Source organism: Meriones unguiculatus, chromosome 3 (genome assembly GCF_030254825.1).
Source record: "Meriones unguiculatus strain TT.TT164.6M chromosome 3, Bangor_MerUng_6.1, whole genome shotgun sequence".
Lineage (NCBI taxonomy): Eukaryota > Metazoa > Chordata > Mammalia > Rodentia > Muridae > Meriones > Meriones unguiculatus.
Window position 1 is genome coordinate 51,616,346 of NC_083351.1, and position 20,126 is coordinate 51,636,471.

General features: G+C 41.8%; 1 protein-coding gene across 2 annotated transcripts in view; it reads right to left on the reverse strand.

Moving 5' to 3' along the window:
* The window catches only part of Gars1 (glycyl-tRNA synthetase 1), a 41,747-nt gene extending 21,857 nt beyond the window's left edge, over positions 1 to 19,890 (reverse strand). For both annotated transcript variants that reach the window (XM_060379969.1, XM_060379970.1), the window contains exons 1-7: positions 19,646 to 19,890; positions 11,885 to 11,986; positions 9,941 to 10,043; positions 7,980 to 8,121; positions 6,777 to 6,865; positions 6,326 to 6,402; positions 3,691 to 3,836 (exon numbers count right to left, since the gene is read on the reverse strand). In XM_060379969.1, the coding sequence (XP_060235952.1) occupies positions 3,691 to 3,836; positions 6,326 to 6,402; positions 6,777 to 6,865; positions 7,980 to 8,121; positions 9,941 to 10,043; positions 11,885 to 11,986; positions 19,646 to 19,837 (851 nt within the window). In that variant the 5' untranslated portion in view covers positions 19,838 to 19,890. The remainder of the gene's footprint in view (positions 1 to 3,690; positions 3,837 to 6,325; positions 6,403 to 6,776; positions 6,866 to 7,979; positions 8,122 to 9,940; positions 10,044 to 11,884; positions 11,987 to 19,645) is intronic.
* Positions 19,891 to 20,126: the final 236 nt, after the last annotated feature.

Consider the following 20,126-nt stretch of genomic DNA (forward strand, 5'->3'; position numbering starts at 1 on the left):
ATCAGCAGCACTCAACTACAAACACTGCAATTATGACAGTAATCTACTGCAAAATATACTAGTGCAACAGTAGCGCAAATGTTATGGGTAACCAAACACCATTTTATAAAAAGCAGATTTATGGCCCACTTCATGAGATGCAACAATGGCTGATACTACAAAAGTGGCCAAGAACCTGAGACTACAGAGGTAAGAGGAATAGGGAAAACTTAATACTGTCATGACAAATTAAATTACTCCTAATGACATATTGCTATACACAAATATCAGGGTATCTAACCCTCATTAGAGAAGCTTCTTCCGGAGGGTGATAATTAGCAAACAGACCTACAAATGGACAGTGTGCAGAGGGACAGGCTTTGGAGTACTCAGTCCTAACTGGGCTGGTTTTATCATAGCCCTCCCCCACCAAGCTCAGGTGTCTGTGTGAAAGAGGCCGTGGAAAAATTAAAAAAAAAAAAAAAAAAAAAAAAAGCCAGAGGTGGTGGCTGAGTCCCAGGAAACAGTGTCTTCCAGAGACAACAGGGCTGACACACATATGAACTCATAGAGACTGTGGTGCACAAGGCTTGTACAGGTTCAAGCTAGACAGGGTCCCAGCACTGAGAAGGGGAAGTAGACCCAGAGTCCTACCCCTAACCAAGGAGCTATTTGCAATGGATAGCCATCGGGGAAGGAAGACTTCGGTTTCTGCAATGAAGTTACTGGGTAGATGTGCCAACCGCTCCCCACGGAGGGTCTCACGCCCAGGAGCAGTTGGCCTACACAAAACAACCTCCATGTGGCTGCTGTGAGAGTGAGCGTGTGTTGAGGGTGCTTTTCGCTGTCTTATTTTTTTGTCTTTTCTTGTTTGTTTTTGATTTTCGGATCATGTTGCCGTTTTGAAAAAGTAAGTTAGGTGTTAGGGAGGTGAGGATGGTATGGGAGGAGTTAGACGGAAGAGAAAAACATGATCCAAATATATTGTATGTAAATAATTGTTTAGTTGAAAACTGTTGCCTTGCTCATGGTGTCTTACTACAGCAATAGAAAAGTAACTAAAATAGCCAGTAAGACCTCTGAAATAATCACTTACATGGAGGCAGATGACAAATTTAGTTCTGTTTGAAAATAAGACTCACACCTAAACATACTTTTTTAAAATTCATTTTTGAAACATTGGCAAACAAAACAACTTATTTCATTACGGCATTTTCATACACACATTATTTCACTCTGTCCCTATTTATCCCCTTATTGCTCTTCCCTAGCCACTCTTGATAGTCCCTTCCCAGGACCACTCAGTCCTGCCTCTGCTTTTGTTTTTAATCACATGTATACCATTACTTTTCTTTATTTTCTCTGCCTATTTCCTTAAGATATTTTCCTCCCCTCATGGCTAAGTACACCTTTCTTTTGTTTTTTTAAACTAAGATTTATTTATTTTATGTATTTGAATGTTTTACCTGCATGTATGTGCACCACATGTATGTAGTGCCTTCAGAGACAGAAGAGGGCACCCAGGTCCCTGGAACTGGAGTCACAGATAGTTGCGAGCTGCCATGTGAGTACTGGAAACCAAACCCAGGTCCTCTGCAAGAGCAGCCAGTGCTCAGTCATTAACCAGGTCAGGTCAGTTTCTCTTATCTTCATATTTTGTTCACTGTATTTTCAACCAAATGTTTTTGTATCTCTCTATCTTAAAGATAAAGTCATCCGAACATAGTTGCTCTAGTTACTGTTCTAGTGCTGTAAGGAGAAACTATGACCAAGACAATTTATAATAGAAAAGCATTTAACTGGGGGCTTGCTTACAGTTTCAGAGTAAGTCCCTGACCACCATGGTAGGTGGTGTCACAGAGGCATGGTGCTGGAGCACTACCTAAGACCTCTACATCCTGTTACACAGGCAGTAGGCAAAGAGACACAGTGGGCCTGGCATGGGCTTCTAAAACTTCAAATCCCATCCAAGTAACCCGCCACCTCCAACAAGACACCTACACCAACAAAGATCCTCTCAAACAGCTCCCTGACTGGGGGCCGAGAATACAAATACGCAAGAACGCTCTAAGGGAGCATTCTCATTCAAGCCACAACAGTATTAGAGCCAGTGCCTTCTATTTTAAGTGAATGTGCAAAATCATTCACTTAAAAAGTGTTCCTAGAAGCCTACTTCAAAATACTACACTAAAGTAAGTTTAACCAAGATAAAGAAACCCTAAACTTTATTGTCTTTCACTCTAACAAATCGACTATTCATTTTTATAGCATTTTCCAGATTTACTAAAATTTACTAATATTTCTAAGTAGTGAATAAAAGTATGTCACGTCCTATATGATTTTTTTTTACTTTCCTATATCTAAATAACTAAATGCTCTCAGGATAGCTGCACCTGAAAGATGGAAACGACCTACTTCACTAGTTAGTTTACCTTCCTTCAAGTCGATGGACAAATAGGTTATTCCTACTTGTAACTAATAGACTTAAGCATGTTTTGTTTCCTTTTAAATTATTTCCTTAAATGCCCTGCATCCTAGCTAGGGTTTTTTTATTGCTATGAGGAGACACAAAGACCAGAGCAATGTGGGGAAAAGAGGGCTTATTTGGCTTCTTGCTTTTCCATAGCACTGTTCATCACTGAAGGAAGTCTGGACAGGAACTCAATTAGGTAGAAACAGGGAGGCAGGAGCTAATGCAGAGACCATAGAGGAGTGCTGCTTACTGGCCTGCTCTTCTCACTTTCTTATACAACCCAGGACCACCAGTCCACAGACAGCACCTCGCACAATGGGCTGGGCCCTCCCCATCAATCATTAATTTTAAAAATTCCTTACAGCCAGAGCTTATGGAGGCATTTTCTCAACTGGGGCTCCCCTTTTTTCAGCCCTCTAGTTTGTGTCAAGTTGACGTAAAATTAGCCAGCACAGCTCATTGAGAAGTATGCTTATGGTCACAATTATAAAACTGAGTTCAGTCATTGAAACCCACAGAGTAGAGAAAATTAATCTAAAAAAGAACCGTGTCACAGAAAATCCTAGCATGATACTCATTACTTTGTATGTGAGCTTGAAATATTAAGAAAACAAGAACAAAAATGGGGTGGGGGGATCAAGACCTAACTACATCCCATCTACTGAGACCAACATTACACTAAAATGAGAAAAGATCTGCACGTGACGCTCTGCAGGGAAGTGTCAAGACAAGTGACAGCCCCAGGCACGCAGAGCAGTGTGAACTGCTCACTTTGTTTTATGCATAAAAGCCACCCTCGAGAGTGTAGGCTAGACCACATTCTCCGGCACAGTGGGCCACTAGACATGTCTACTTAAGTGTAGTGAAAGTGAAATGAATGTTGAGATTCAATCAATGAGAAACACTGGCTTCAATCTCCATGCTAAAAAGCCACATGACTAGTAGCTGTAAGGGACATCAGAGCACAGGATACAGACTGCACTGGATGAACTCAATCATTCTAAAGTATACATTTACATACAAAGACATTAAAAAATCATCTCTCTCTGCCCCAGCCAGCCTATGCAGCTTACTGGAAAGTATGACGGTCATGGTTATTTAACAGCAAACACAAAAAGCCCACTATGCTTAAGTTTACGAAAGCACAGCCTTTTTCCTTGGCACTGACTTTTCCCTTTTGTCACAGGTAACTCTAATGAGTGTGTTAGATAAACAGATAAATGAAAAGCAATACATACCCAGGCATATTTCCTCCAGGCCCAATAAAGGTCTGGAACATTAAGTTAAAAGGTACTGGAGGGGACAGGTCATTGCCAGTAGTGGGAGACTTTACATTATAGTTCACAAAAAGATCCCCAAGTTCTTGTTGTCCGTAGTTATCAAGCTAAAGGACACATAAAAAAAATAATTAGTGCCAAAACTACAGAACAAGGTGCAAGATGAAGTACTATATGCAGCTGCGTCCAATCACTGGTCCAGCCACACTAAGTGCAGGTCACCAGCCCAAACAGATGAACAATAAAACTGTCCACTAATAACGACAAGGTCTGCTTGGGAAAGATGGCAGATTCCAGGTCTGAGACATAAAATGAACAAAATCAACCTGTAATTACCTTGTCATACCAAAGACTGGGAACTTACCTAAGAGTACTACGGTGTACTCTTAGAGAGTACACCTAAGAGTACACTCTGAGAGAGACTCAGCAGATATTCCTGACAGCCTAAACTAAACAATCCAACCAACAATAAGCCTAACAGCCACCACTAACTGAAAAGAATCAGTATTTAACTTCTATATCAGAACAGAGAAAGGCACAAAACCAACGAAAACAGGTGGGAACTCAGTGTATTCATCTTGGCTTTGTGGAAATGATGGTTTGTACACTTTTGAATGGATAGCAAGGATCCAACAAATAGGTTAAAACAGAATACAGGCATGGATCAAACACGAATTCTCAATTTTCTTTATAACTGACAAGAGAAGTTTCCTTATTTTCTTTAGTCAAAAGAAACAGCAGAGGACAAAATCATTTTAAAATCCTTACTATTCAATAGACCTAGGACATTGTCACCAGTGACTGCCGCATGGAGAGGACCAGAGCTTCGGAAAAGCACTTACTAAATGTCCAAATGTTAATGATAACAGAGAGAGATGAACAAAGTTAGAGCAATGTGAGTAGTGACTAAATTTTTATATTACATTTATTCATATATTACAGAGTATGAAAATTAATTTCAAGGAATTTTAAAGGACTTTTTACCTTTCAAGCTATTTTACAATTTTATAGGTTTTGTAATAAAAACTTTTAAAACTGTTTTTACAAATTGCTATATGCAGATAGGCCAACAGAGACTGCGGGTAATGGAAAGCAAGGGAAGTAAGTTTCAACTGCTGAGTCCATGCAAAGGAAAAAGCTCTTCCTACTGAAGGGTGAATCTGTGCATTTCAGAAGAACTCTCACGATTCCCAGCAAGGCAGTGGAATCACTGGCACAAACTGGCATGACGTCACCATGATGTGGCTCCACACCAGGTGGGCTTTGAGCCGATGAGGCTGAACAGCCATTTCTGAGAACTACATGAGCTCGCTCACTCTTCACTCACGACTTTATACATAACAGCAGCAACAACAAATCATTGGCCTCGAATAGGAAAGGCTAGTGTGGTGATGGTAATCATGGTAGTGCAATCACAGGCTACAAGGTCAACCACTCTCAGTGCTAACTTTACTTTACTTGGAAATGAAAGCAGCCAGTAAGAGCAAAGACATACTCCAAGGCTTACACAGCAACATCCTTAGACATTCTGAATGGGAATAAGAAATTAGAAGCTTCTTTCATTTCCCTTTAATAAATGTTAAACCTTTGGAAAAGGAAGGAAATAAAATGAACACGTGAGGACTGAAGACACAGGCTACAGTTCCCTCTTCACCACTGGAACATGAAACTGTAGTAGTATTGTAATAAATTAAAAAAAAAAAACTTTCTAAATTTAAGGACATTAGAGCAACGAGCTTCAGGCAAGGGACAAATTATAAATAAATCACCAGAACTGAAATCAAGTGGCAGATGGGTCAACAACCAGATTAATAAAAATTTTCATTTAAGTGAAAATTTCACATCTGATACTGGAAGGCAAAGCTAATTATCAGAGAAAAATCTGCATGCTTAAAAGAAACATAGGGTAAGGGCATGAAAGAAAAGCACAATGTTAAACTGGGCACAGTGGCTTGCACCCGTAATCCCAGCACTTGAAAAGCTAATGAGGAATCACAAATTAAAAAAAGACAAAAAACAAAAAACACCCAAAAGAGAGTGAACAGGATGGCTAAGAGGGTAAGGACACTGCCTCCAAGCCTGAAGGCCTGAGTTCAAACCCGGGGATCTATGCTGTGGAAGGAGGGAACCCACCTGACTCCCTAAAACAGTTATCTGGCCTCCACACTTGCACCATGGCATGGGCTACCCCTTCCCTCACAAGATGAATAAATAAATGTGACAAAAACAAAACCAGCAAAGTTCTCTACTCAGTTTTTGCCAGATCAATGGAAAGAAATGGGTTTTAGAGATAAGCATGACAACTCAATGCTTGGACTCCCAACAACTGAGACACTGAGGCAGGAGGATCACTTCAGGTTGGAGGCTGCCAGAGTCTACACTGTCTAGACTACTCTGGGCTAGACTGAGACTGTAAAAAACAAAGCAAGTAAAAACACAGTAAGTTGTTTGTCTTTAGCCACAGAAGAAAATGTAAGGTGTGCTCCATGGGTCTTCATGACTGAACATGTGTATGAAAAACTTTCAAAGTATCTGCTTAGGCAGAACTGCTGGAAAACACACACGGGTTGCTGGAATGTGTCTCCGAACTTCTCACCTGAGCCAAGACACTTTCCATCTCTGATTTCTTCTCAGCAGAACACTTCTTATCAGACATCAGTTTCTGTAAATGAGCTAAAGAACAATGCTGGTGTCAGTTTTAAGTAATAAAAAAGGAGAGCACATTCTGAGTTCCAATGCTGAGCAACTAAAAACCAGGTTTTCTTCTGCACTGATGATGGAAGCCAGGGCCTTAAACTTGCTAAGCAGTCTACTACTGAGCTACAGTCCCATCCCATAATAATGTCTTGTTCACTTGCTGATTAAAAAAGAAATTACTATCTGAATGTAACTAATCCGTAGATGACTCTGTAAAATAAGGATTTTGATCTGTATGTTTAATCTCAGTATATTATATATAAAACCAAACTTTGAAAAAACAATGGAAAAACGTGAGAAAAAGTTCAGCCTTTGTTTTGAGCAACTGCAAGGGAGATGCAGGCCCATACCTTTCAATAGGTGGTCAGCTCGGAAACACTCTCCGTTCTTCACATCCTTCACCATCAAGTCGGCAAACTTCTCTACATGGCCAGAGGTCCTAAGTGAACAAGGGAAATGCTAATCTGTCATAAATGAGTACAGGATATTGTCTTAGAAGTGATCCCCAAAGATGGAAACTGGGGATCTACAGTAACAATCCATCCATGGCAGACAGAGACATGCACCGTGAGAAAACTCCTCTCTTGTCCCCTCTCAAGTATTTCTCTCCCATGGAAAAAGAGATTAGCTAGATGATACACGTTTACAAATTGTGTTAAGGCTGTATGACATTTCAGGATAATTCATTTCGGGATAATTACTACATTACTAGTGATATAAGCAAAGGTCAAAGACTCCAGGGACTTGATGAGCCAAGAATTCATCATAGCTCAGTACAGATCCTGACCTATACTGACATTGGTAATATCTTTACAGTTACTATTAGTGGGGCAAATAGCTCAATGAATTTATCCAGATCTTACAACACAGATGCCTCTCTTTATTGGCTGTGATTATTAAGAGTACCTCACAGAGGCTAATCAAAACAAACAAAAAAAACAGCCATCTTACCAAACAACATTAAATGGTAATAAGTATGAGACACAAAGAGGTAAGAATTCCTTTTGCATGGATATAGAAACCTGCTTTCAATAATTGTGAATGTACACCTTTGCATTATTATGTTACATTCATAAAATAGAACATTATGCTATCATAAGAAAATGATTTTTAGAATTGAAATTATTCATTCACTGTGTCTTTGGGTGTGTCTATGCATGTGGGTGTAAGTGACAAGGCCAGAGGACAAGTTGTAAGAGTCGGTTCACCCTCTCTACCATGTGGTGCTAAGGAACTGAACTAAGGTTCTCAGCCGTGGCAGCAAACACTGTTACCTGCTGAACCATCTCAACAAGCTCAAACGCTTATGGAAGATTTAGCCCCATAAATGCTCACCTACATTACATGAAGAAATGCAATGTGCTGGTCATGTTCAAATACACAGGACCATGCAGAAGAAAGGACAAATGACAATTTCAACGTGGCTGTGAGCAGAAAGTATGTTTCTTTTGTGTGTTTTTCACTAATTTTCTAAATGAGCACAGATAGTTTTTGTAATCAAGATGTTAAATATTAACTTTTAAAAGACTTTTCCCATCAAAGCAGAACCTCACTTTAAAACTGGCTCAGGGGTGAGCATGGTGCAATCAATTTCCAGGATCTGCTCCTCTTGGATAAAGTGCTGCCTCCAGATCTGGATGATATTGTTCTTCAGAGCACATCCTACTGGCCCAAAGTCGTACAAACCACTGACACCTGTGAGGGAGAGAAGCAAGCATGGCATGGGCTTTTCCTGGTACTCTGCCACCCATATGCTGCCCAAAGCATAAGCCCCTCTATGCCAAAAAGCACTGGCTACAGCTGACTGGCCAAGGGAAGTGTAAAATCTCCCTCCACTCACTGTCTCTGTATAGTAATTTCACAGAAGTGTTAGCCCCAAGGTACACTGATTGAAACCACAGATACAGTGACAGGACAAAAGGCAGACTGCAGCATGTGGAAAACCAGCCCTGCTAGTAGAAAACAATGATCTAAGGGTCGGCACTGCATTCTCTAATTTACTTTTGGGTACTTAAGCTATTATTTAAACTGCAGGAGGTAAAACATCCAAAGATGTGCTTAGCCAAACCCAGGTAAGTTTCAGTAACAAAGTACTGCAAGCCAATCACTGCATGGATCTGTTTAACCAGTTGGACCTCCTACAGAACTCAGAAAAATGTATGTCATCTTCCTGTCTGAAGAACACCTTCCCTGACCACTACCCACAAACAGTAAGCCAAGGCCCGTGATGACCGAGGTCTTGTGAAGAAGGGTAGCCAGGTCATCACACACACGTGACAATAGGAGTCTTAGGAAGAATGCACCATTATAGCACACAGCCACAGCAAATGCCTAATGGAGGCCAGCAAACCCTACACACTAAGCGAAAAAAGGCTCTAAGAATTCACTGGCGGAAGGGGGGTGGGGGGGGAGTGAGAGACCTTGGAACACTAAGCCTTTTCAGGATGTCTCCATCAAATCCCTCCCCTCAGGAGGGCTCAGAAGAGGAGGCAGAAAGTGTAAGAGCCACGCTGATACATATATGAACTCACAGAGACTGAGGCTGCATGCACAAGGCCTGCATAGTCTGCACCAGATGAGGTCCTAGAGCTGAAAGGAGAAGTGGAAGCATGTCCTCATCCCTAACGCAGAAGCTACTTCCAATTGGCTACCACTTGCAAATGAAAATTTAGCCTTCTCCAAGGGAGTCTCACTGTGGAAACAAGCTAAGTACAGGATGAATACCCAGTACTAGATGGCCAACAGAAAAGGAACTCAAAGGTATCTTTGGAAGGTCCGTTTATTTTTTTACCCTACAGGTCCTTTGGGCATATATTATGCCTACCAGTTTTTTGTTTTATGGGATTCCTCAGTGTGTGAAGGAGTAGATCCCTGCAACTCTGTCTCTTGCCTTTTCTTTGGGCTCTTTTCTTCTGTTTGTTGCATACTATTTCAATTTGTTTTTGTTTTATATTATTACACTTTTATTATTAACCCTTAGATGCCCATTTGTTTTCCAAGGAGAGAGAGAGAGAGAGAGAGAGAGAGAGAGAAAGGGGGTGGATTTGGATGGGAAGGAAAGTGGGGAAGAACAAAGAGGAATAGAGGAAGGAGAAAAAATAATCAGGATATATTGTATGAAACAAATCTATTTTCAAAAACATTTTAAGGCTGAGCAGTAGTGGTACTCCAGAGGCAGAAGCAGGTAGATCTCTGAGTTTGAGGCCAATCTGGTCTACAGAGTTCCGGACAAGCAGGGCTACAGAGACAAACTCTGTTTTAAAAAAAAAGAGAAAAACAAAACAAACAGAAAGTAAGTATATAAATAAATAAAATAAAGAATTAACAGGGTGGGGGATTACTAAGAAAAGGCATTATGACAAACGTCAACTCTTAAACAAAAATACAAATTAGATTGTCTTCTCTTCTTTACAGAATCTTTATAGTACAATTAGATATCAATTAGCAAGCCAAGCTCTTAAATAAGCATTGAAAAGCCACTAACAACATCATTATGCTTTCATTCACCCCCTACCTCCATAAATAGCAAAAGCTTGATCGTAGAAAAACCTCCTCTTCAAAGTATCCTCCATTTTCGCTCTATCTACAATGTCATCTTTGGGCTCCAATGACAGCTCCTGTAAAAGGAAGCAAGAAGACTATGACTAAACAGATAAGTGGAAATCTCAATTTACACATTTGAATTTAGTTTATTCCTTAGCAGAAGCCGATATATATGCCAGAGAGATGAGATTTTGAAAAGCTGAAGTGGAGTCCTCAGTCTCCACAAACACTTTGAGCTACAGAAAAGAAGCAGTTACAGTTTAATGTCCCCAGTAGCTACTGTTGAAGGCTTGCTGACAGTATGGCTGGAAGCAATAGAAATGTCAGGAGATGAGCTCTAGGAAAAAGAAGCTAGGTAATGGAGGCAGGCCCTTGAAGGACACCACTTCTCTCTTTGTCATGAGGTGACAGTGTTTCTCTTCATGCCATCTGCATCACAGGCCTAAGGAAACAAGCTGAATACAGACCCCAATCCCTGACCCCCTGAGCCAAACAAGCCTTTCTCCCTTTGAATCCTCTCAGAAATGTCACTCACAACAATGGGAAGCTGAACAATACAGACACTTCCACTTATGTAGCAAAGAATATGATTACTTTAAAGATTTGGGAGACTGAGGTACAAGTCAGGCATAGTGGCCCATTCCTATCATCCTGGTATTGACTAGTAAGGCAGAAGAAGGAGTTTAAGGTCACCTTGGCTACAGTAAGACTTGGTTTCAAGAAAATAAACAAACAAACAAAACAACAACAACAGACAGACAGACAGACCTAGTACACTTCCTCAGATGCAGAGAAGCAATTTAAGCAGTATCTCAGTTTTTTCAAGACTTATTTATTTATTACTTATACAGCATTCTGCCTGCATGTGTACCTGCATACCAGAAGAGGATACCAGATCTCACTATAGATGGTTATGAGCCACCATGTGGTTCCTGGGAATTGAACTCAGGATCTTTGGAAAAACAGCCAGTGTTCTTAACCTCTGAGCCATCTCTAGAGGTCCCAATATCTCAATTTTTAATGTATTACTATTTTTAATGTATCACTTTAAAACCCCAGACTCAAAAAGCTCAGGAGACGGCTCAGCTGTTAAGTGCTTGCTAACTAACACAGGGGCCTGAAATGAATTCAGACCCCAGCACCCATGTAAAAGCAGTGTAGTGGCACGGTTCTGTAATCCCAGCATTAGGGAAATGGAGGCAAAGGATCCCAGGAGCTCACTGGCTAGCCAGTCTTGCCAAACTGATGAACTCCAGGTGCATTGAGAGACGATTATCTCAAAAAATAAAAGAAATAGCAACAGAGGAAGAGACCCGATATAGACTTCTGGCCTCTCCATGCAGATATAGATAGACAGACAGACACACAACCCTCCTCTACTCCAAAACAAACAAACAAACAAACAACCAAACAACCTCCCAGACTATTTAAGTTTATGAAAAGAGGTTTACAATTTGAAAAGGTCTTTAAGATATAAGATGAATTACAATAAAACTATTAACTCTAAGCCTAGAAGAATTCTTAAAGAGGGGCACAATGTCTCCTGGAAAATTCATGTAGTTATATTATGTCTAGGATTTGGGGGCCAGTGAGGGTATGGGTTCAGGTAGTGGGGAAGCTTTAGAGAAAATGTGACACTGTAAGCTGCACTTCATTCTTGAAGTACTGGGGATGGAGCCCAGGGCCTCCTGTATTAGGCAAGTGCTCTAGCATTGAGCTACACAGCCATGAGTTGCTCTCTGAAAGGACAAGAAGTCAGTTAGGTAAAGAGGAAATGACACACTGAATAAAATCACGGATGATCAAATGGCACGTGTTCAGAAAGCTCCAGAGAGCTTTCCTACCTAAAGAGATTAAACAAAGAGGACTGAGCCTGCACCTACTAGTGTTTCTATCTTAGCATCCTAAGACTTACCTTTGCTTCCAGAACCCTTTTCCGGGCCTTGAGTTCAGCTACCGCTCTGTCTACATCCACTTGTGGGGCTTTGTCTTCTTTTAACTTCCGCACGAGGTCTCCCTAGCCAACAAACAAGCCACATGCAGGATTGGTTTCAAAAATCAGAGAATACTAGAAATCTACTTTTAAACATGTATTTAAAAAGTATTTGAACAAATAACAATTTCACGTTTGCTCCACAAGAAGTCTGTGTCCTCAGCATGCAAAGTAAAGAAGAATACAAATAACTGCATTCACATGGTAAGATTGTGGGGGGGGGAGAGAGAGAGAGTCCATATTGAAATTAACTAATGACACTAAATGTTCAGACAGGTTACCAGCAGATCAGACACAGCTAGAGAGAGAATTAGTGACCTAAGAGACAGACTGAAGATACTTCCTGAAATAGTCCAAAAAGACGGAGTTTTAAACCCCAAGGCTGGTAAAGAGAGAATCTACCACATTCGACTAGAATGTACAAGAAAGGGGGAAAACTTTAATAAGAGACAAAATTTGGGAAACAGTGACTATGAAATCTCTGTAACTGCTCAAAGACTTCAACAATCAGATCAGGAAGCACACACACACACACACAAAAAAAAAAATCCAAATACATACATAAAACTCCACACCCAGGCAAGCCACAGTAAAACAGGCTGCGGTAAACAAACTCAGCTTTCACTTCCCATCAGCTAACTGTGAAGCCTGGAGTGAAATCTCTCTGGGCTCCTGAATATAATAAATTCACTGCATATTTACCCCTGCCTCCCAGGCTGTTTTTCAACAGCATCCAACAGTGTGCGTGCAAAATGACTGACACCTCTTGTTCCGCTGTCAGGTAACTCAACATGACTGTAGGCAAGTCTGTTTCATACTAAATTGTTTTCTTTGCCATTCCTTAAGAAACATCAAGCTGTGCTTCTTTAGCTCCAACACCTGTCAATTCAAGTCTCCCTGTCTTACCTCCCCCTGCTTAGACTAGATGGTCAACTTGCCCCATCCCAAATCATCTGGCACTAACATGAAAGTAGTTCCCAAATAAGTGGTCCCATGCACTCATGTTATTCTCATCTTTAATCTTTACTTTATAAACACAAGCCATCCTTAGCTTGGTAACTGTCTCTTCCTTGTGCTCAGTGTCTATCACCCTACCTACTGTTTCCCTGAGCTTAACAGCAGCCTACCACATTTCCAAATAATCCAACCTGGCTGTCCCCAAAGCCACACCAGGCAGAAACTGCTGCTTCTCCGGTATCTCTAACAGCTGAGATGGCAGCCATGTTTTCTTTACCTTCTTCCCCTCTGAGATCCTCGGCCATGGAGGGCTCCTGAGCACATTTTCCTCTGGCTACCTAAGCCCCCATTCCTTTCTTCATTCTGGACGGTCTCTTCTAGAACCAATGTTCTCTCCAATATCCCAGTCAGAAAGTGAAAACAAAACAAAGCAACAGCACTGGAACCTAAAGCCTGTTGTTTCGGTCCTTTCGGAAGCATTTCCCTATACCTCTCAGTCATTTTCCAGGAACGAGCACAATAAAATGTGATATAAAGACTATACCTTATTTGGTGGATAACTTTTATAAAGAGGTATTTGTTGCTTGAGAAAATTTGTTCAATATTTAAAAAAACAAAAACAAAAACAAAGCATTAACAATGGCCACGGTGCTGGTATCTAAAGAACCAACACATTATGCCTTTTCCTATGCACACGTACAGCAACTGCAGCACGGTAAATCTGAACAGTGTCTTAAGCATCTGCTTACTTTTTACAGCGCCCAGAAGACAGACCCAGAATTTGCACACTGAAATACACAGCACTTTACACTCATGTATTAAATTCCTTTTCTATTTCTTCATATGGTAACTGCTATTTGTACACATACTTCTTGTTTAGTTGAGCTGGGTACGGTGGTGCTCACCAGCACTTCAAGTTCTAAGATCTATAATCTACCATAAGGAGATTAACTAATTTTATTTGACATTCTGTATGAGTTTCACTACAATAAGGAATTCTAACAGTTCATGTAAAAAGGAGACAGCATCTGCCAAGCTCAAGAGCCATCCTATCAGCCTCTGTCTCCCTCTTAAAGGAAGCTGAACTCTTTACTATCTGTTTCTATTCTGTCTCTAGTTAAAATCAATATTCCAGTTATCCTCTAACTTCATCTTGTCTTCTTCACAATACCTGTGATCTAAGAATGGATGTACTAGCTTGTTTAAAGTACGTATGTGCAGCTCCAGAAAGGTATTCAAACATGTCATTATCACACTCTTGCATCTGTTGATTAAGACCATTCAGTACTAGCTACTGGCCACTCTACACTCCTTTGGTGGCTCTTTCCCTCTTGTTAGAATACCCATCTCATGTGCTTTCTGAGGAGGAAGAGAAGCCTGTATGAGCCTCTGTTCTGAAGAGGTGGCAAGAGTTCCTTTTTCCATGTTAGAAGCAATTAGGTAAGTCCTCTGTAAAATCTCCCCAGTGTGCCAAGTATGGGCTCCCCCACATCTATTTTTCTCTGGAATCTCTCACCAGGCACTGTCAGGTAATTGGTAAATGAGCAGGCAGAGTTGAAAATGCATCACCCCAAGTCACTTTTGGTCTTTTAAGGCACAGGTATTCAGTTGCCAGCCTTCACACAAAAGTTCTGCAAGAGTGAGGTTTCCTACCATTGAGTTCAACATCTTTCCAGGCCAGCAAGGAAGGGGAAATCACACTTACTCTGAGTAATGGAATAATTAAAATCTCAACTTACAGAGATTTGGTTCTAAACTGAAAGACTCATAGAGATGCCTTAGCCTCAAGAATTCCTACTTGCTAATTATTTTTCTTCAGTACCCAACAACACTTGGGGGCTTCTGTGTGTGTAGTGAATGAAACTGGCCTACAATACATGGAGCGCTAAACTAGAGCCCTGTTCCTTTACAATAAACACATACATTAATGCTCAGTGTGACAAGTGACTAACAGAGAACATGATCCCAAGGGATCACATCCTCAGTGAGCCTTCTGGGATACCCCCAAGTCATACTCAGCTGCCCAAGAAAAACACGGAGCCATTTCCTCACCCTTGGAAAGTGCCTGGCTTCACACATGTGGCTAGAAGGATCTTGCTAAGGTCAATAAGTCCATCTTAGATTTCCAAACATTTTAGAACTACTGAAAAAAAACAAAAAAAAAAACAAAAAAAAAAAAACAAAAAAAAAAAAAACAACTTCGCATTTGCTCTTTGTAGGTTACGCAAGAAGTTTAAATCACTCTTGGTTGGCTCAGAAAAAAACGAAACCAAGAAAGACTCAAGGCTACTCATGCTAAACCTCCACACAACAGAGAACCAGGTTTCAGGGTCCTCAACCCATTAGAGGGACAGACCCGAGAAGGAATTCTGAAAAGCTTTCTGTCACCGTCTAGAACTTAGAAGACATTAAATTTCATACACAGATTCAAAATGCTATGAGACTAACAATCTAAGAAAACAAGTCAGCTCTGGGCCAACAGTGGCCTGGGAACCAGCGTTCCTTTCCGACGGTGAGCAGTCCAGAATGATGCACTTACTGGGAGTGTCCCGCATGCTAGGGGAAGGAGGCGCAGCACTTTACAGGCACTCACTGCCATGTTTAAAACGTTTTCTGTACACTAGATGAAAATGTTTGGCTACGCGAAGGTTAAACCACCACTTGCCTCAAGTCGCCAGCTATGACAGCAAAGTCACGATCTCAACTTTGGAAATGGAGCTTCAGAGCCTGCATTCTGAATGACAAGGTTATATTTGCCACCACTGTTTAGTCCTTAAACACATACACACAAAGTAGACAAGGGTATTAAAAAAAAAAAAAAGTCCACCCAGCAACTCTTGAAAGCTTTTTCTATATTGACAACTATTATGTTCCACCTCAGACTTAAAAACAAAACAAAACAAAACAAAAAACCCACTATAGTTACTCTGTTGGAGCTTCCAAGACACACCCACACTCTCAAGTCCAGAGAGAAACCAAAATCTCATTAGACTGCTCCACCAGTGCCTAGAACTTCTAGAACAGGTCAGTCACCTCCAAAGATCCTGCTTATACCAACAAGTATGAAGATCCACAGGGTTCTAACTATATAACTCTGAAACGTTCTTTAGACAGGGCCAAGAAGGGAGAAAAGCAATCCTTTCTTTCTTTTTTGTTTGGTTGCTTTTCATTTTTTTTGAGAGGGAGGGCTGTTTTGTTTTTTCCCCTAAGACAGGGTTTCTCTGTGTAGCTGTGGCTGTCATGGAACTTGCTTGGTGGACCAGGCTGGCCTTGAATTCGAAGATCCACCTGCCCCTGACTCCCCAGTGCTGAGTTAAGGCGTGGCCCACCATGCCTGGCTTTTTGTTTCTATTTGTTGTTTGTTCAGGTAAACTATGATGTCCAAAGCTGTCTCTGCCTTTGGGTTAATAAGCAAAGTTAGTGGTGAAGGTTAAGGAAGAGTTCAGGGGACAGAGAGAACAGAAAAAAAGTATGTGATGACACCGACAAGCCTGCCGGCTAGAGGTTTTCCAGAACTGCTGGAGTTCAAACCTAAGACAGAACTTCTAAAAGCCTGTGGAGTCAGGGTACCCTTTAGGGCACCCTCAGGAGTGGGGCTTCTGGCACCACTTGTTCCCACCTTTCTAGCACTGGAGTTATAAGCACATGCCATTACACCTAGCTTTTTTCATGGATGCTGAAGATGGAATCCAGATGCTCAGAACTGCATGGCAAGCATTACTGACCAAGCCATCTCTCCATCCTTAGGGCCCCTCTTTAACCATCAAAAGTCACCAAGAATAAGAGCTTTTCTGTGAGCTATTTCTGAACAGCCAGTTCCTGACTTAGGATGATTTAACTTACAAATTCTCAACTTGGTAAAAGTGTGCTTTAAACTTTGAGTGTCTACTGTTTCCCAGGCCAGAGGATATATAGGATTCTCTTATGATAATCGGAGGCAGCAGCAAGCCATAGCTCCCAGTCAACCAAACGATCAGAAGGGTAAATAAGACAGTCGACAGTGGCCTAGTTACTAAGCTGGATATTTTTGGGTAAGTTAGCTGTTATCAGGCAGTTTCAGCTTACACTAGTCTCAATATACAAAGAGTTTATCAGGACACAACCCCACTGTGAGTAGAGGAACACCTGTCTAACAAAATCAATTAAAACTTTAAAAATTATTTAAAATGAAAAAACTTGGTAACATGTAAACATCATTCTGAAAATAGCCAGTGTCCAAAGTAAAAAAATAAGACTTATGATGATTTTGCTAATCTTTTAACTTCTAATTTATCAAAGACAAATTACCATAAATGTTATGTATTATGATGTATGATACATATATCATAAGTATTTCAAAATACTTTTGGAGTAAAATCCATTAAGGAAATCATATGTAGTTGGCTAAGGGGACAAAATTCTAAAAGTCTTTGCAGATAACTGTGGAAATTCTTCTTTGATCAAAGCTCTGACAAGCAGTACTTACAAGTGATTTCAGAAGGCTCAGTGAGATGGCCCAGACAATAAGCGCACATGCTGACCAGCCTGACAGCCCAAGTGTTTGGATCCCTGAGGTTATGATGGAAGGAGTTTATCCCTGCAGTACTTCCATAAATAATACAGGGAAGAAAAGAATGATATCCAGATCTCTGATCTCCAAATGAGCGTGTGGCATGCATGTGCAAACACATACAGAAAATAAAGAAAAATGTATGAAAACATTTTTCAAGTGATTTCAAAGAGCTAGTGAAACACTTGGTGTACACTTGCCCAGCATGCAGAAATTTTTGAGTTTAATCCCAGCACTGAGGAGATTGGAAGCTGGAAGTTCAATGTCAACCTCCATCACATGCTGAGTTTGAGACCAGCTTGGGATCCGTAAAACCTTGTCTCTGAGAAAAGGATCTCAAGTTTGAAGCCACAAAGTAAGACCTTATCTCAAAAGAAAACATAAAGTTATTTCTAACTCAGAAACCACAGCACTGAACTTTTTATACTGTTACATAAACCCAGGAATGTATTTTAAGACTCTGAAGAAATCTTTACCAATGTCTGTTTTCATCACACTGTGTCCTGGTCATTTGAACCCTCATTTAGCTTATAATATTAAAAACTCTGTTTGCTAATATCACCATTTATCCCATCAAAAATAAAAAATTCTTGAAGCACTGTGAAGCTATCAAGCTCAGAGTTAACAGAAACCACTTTCTCAAAATTTTAGTTTTATATTTTATTTGGGGGTACAACTACTACTAGTAACATTTACACACACACACACACACACACACAACATTGTCAAGAACAATCCCTTAATACCCTCCAAACGCCACTTTGGTAAGTCAATTGCACAAGCTTCACAATGCAAATCTGTGAAATGAACAGACTGTAGTCCACATTTCCATTCATGCCCAAGAAGAAAAAAGTTTAACTTGATCTTTAAACTCTTTCCAGTGACACTGGACTCACTATGACTCAAATTTCCAGACAATTGGTCACTGTATATGTACTTCTGGAAAATTAGAAAAAGAATTAAAATTAAAAAAAAAAACTAACTATTGAATCAAACAAAAAAAGCCAACATAAACAACTTAACAAAGGACATAAATGTCACACAAGTAGTTCGGGAAAGCTCTCCCTGATCAAAGCGTCCTGAAGTTAAACTAGACCCAGTCTTACTACAGATGGATACTATGTACTGCAGTTCCAGGCTAACGTGGCAGAGGGAGGGGTTTGGGGTGTGTGCTTTTCTTCCCCAAAATTAGATGTATTCTCCAAAAGGAGGAGATTTTAAGTAACAACCAAAACAAAGGAACCACACATAATTTTATGTGTGGGGAGTGAAAGGTGGATGGAGGGACACTGAATGTACAGAAATAATTTTTTTTTTTTTTTTTAATGAAGCCCACAGTGAAATTCAAAATGAAAGCCTATTAACTGAGTCGGGCTCAAACTAGTGCGAAGTGGCAGAATTTCCTGAAGCAGTAGCAACTCTGCTCCAATGAATTATTTCCGAAATAGGATTCCACCGAACGATTGCATCAGGCGCCAGAGCGGGAGCAACCGGACTGGTGTTTACGGCTAGTAGGTCACGGATGCCAGGGCCCTACTGAAAGCTCTGGCTCTCACCTGAAATTCTTTTCTCTTTCCCCTCTCTCCAGTCTGATCTCCACTCAGTACCACTGAAAGAAGGTTTGCATTAAATCCCCAGATCCTCCAGCTAAGAAACCTCCCTTCCCTTCCGCAAAATCACATTTCCAGGTGTTCCACCCTAAGAACAGATGACTTCACCGAGTGGTTCAGTCAGTCCATCTACAATTTTCAGCTTGATCCGAAAGCTCGCTGGTCCCAGACACCCGCTTCAGAAAGCAGAAGAGATGACAGGAGAGGGATCATGAATTCGCATCGGTATTGGGGAGTGCGAGGTTCGGTAACAGCCACGTTTCGACCGCATCTTTTGAGCCGGTCCTGAGACTAAGCGCCGAAGGAAGGAAGGTGAAACCGAAGGAACGCTTCCCAAAGCATCCCCAAGACCAGAGAAGCGCAGCATCGGCTCGCCGCTGAACTGGGAAGATCAAGAACCCGGCCATCAGGGTGCCCAAAGGGGGCGGCGGAGCCTGCGGCTGGATTCGGGGTACGCAGCGAGGGCACGAGGCCCAGGGACCACGGGTGCGGATGCCGCGCGTGGACAGGGAAAGGACCGTCCGGAGGGGGCGCCGCGCGCGGACGAGGGCGGGCGAGGGTCGGTACCTGCTGGCGCACGGCTAGCCGCAGCGGGGCCAGCAGCTCCTCGGCGCTGTCCATGCTGCTCCGGGAGACTGCGGGCTGCGCGGGGACGCTGAGGAGCCGCTGCGACGCGGGCGCTGCGACGAGTCGGGGCGGCGAGGGCAGCACGGCGCGGGTGGCTCTGAACAGCTTAAGGAGCGGACAGGGAAAGAGCATGCCGCCCAGGCGGTGCGCAGGGCGGCTACGGAAGCGGCGCGCGTCCCGCCCCGTGCATGATGAAATAGCGCAGCCAGGCCGCAGGCGCGCGCAGCCGCACTTCCCGCAGGCGCGCGCAGCCGCCGCGTCTGCAACCGTAGATTCGGCACAGAACCCGGAAGGGCGCCTATTTGCTCGGGAACGTGTGAGGAGGACAGAGGCCCCCAAAAGCACCGAAGGTCGTGGCTCTTGAGAGTGCAGACCTAGATGCCCGAGCGCCTTCGGATCATAGGCTTCTCCATTGTCCCAG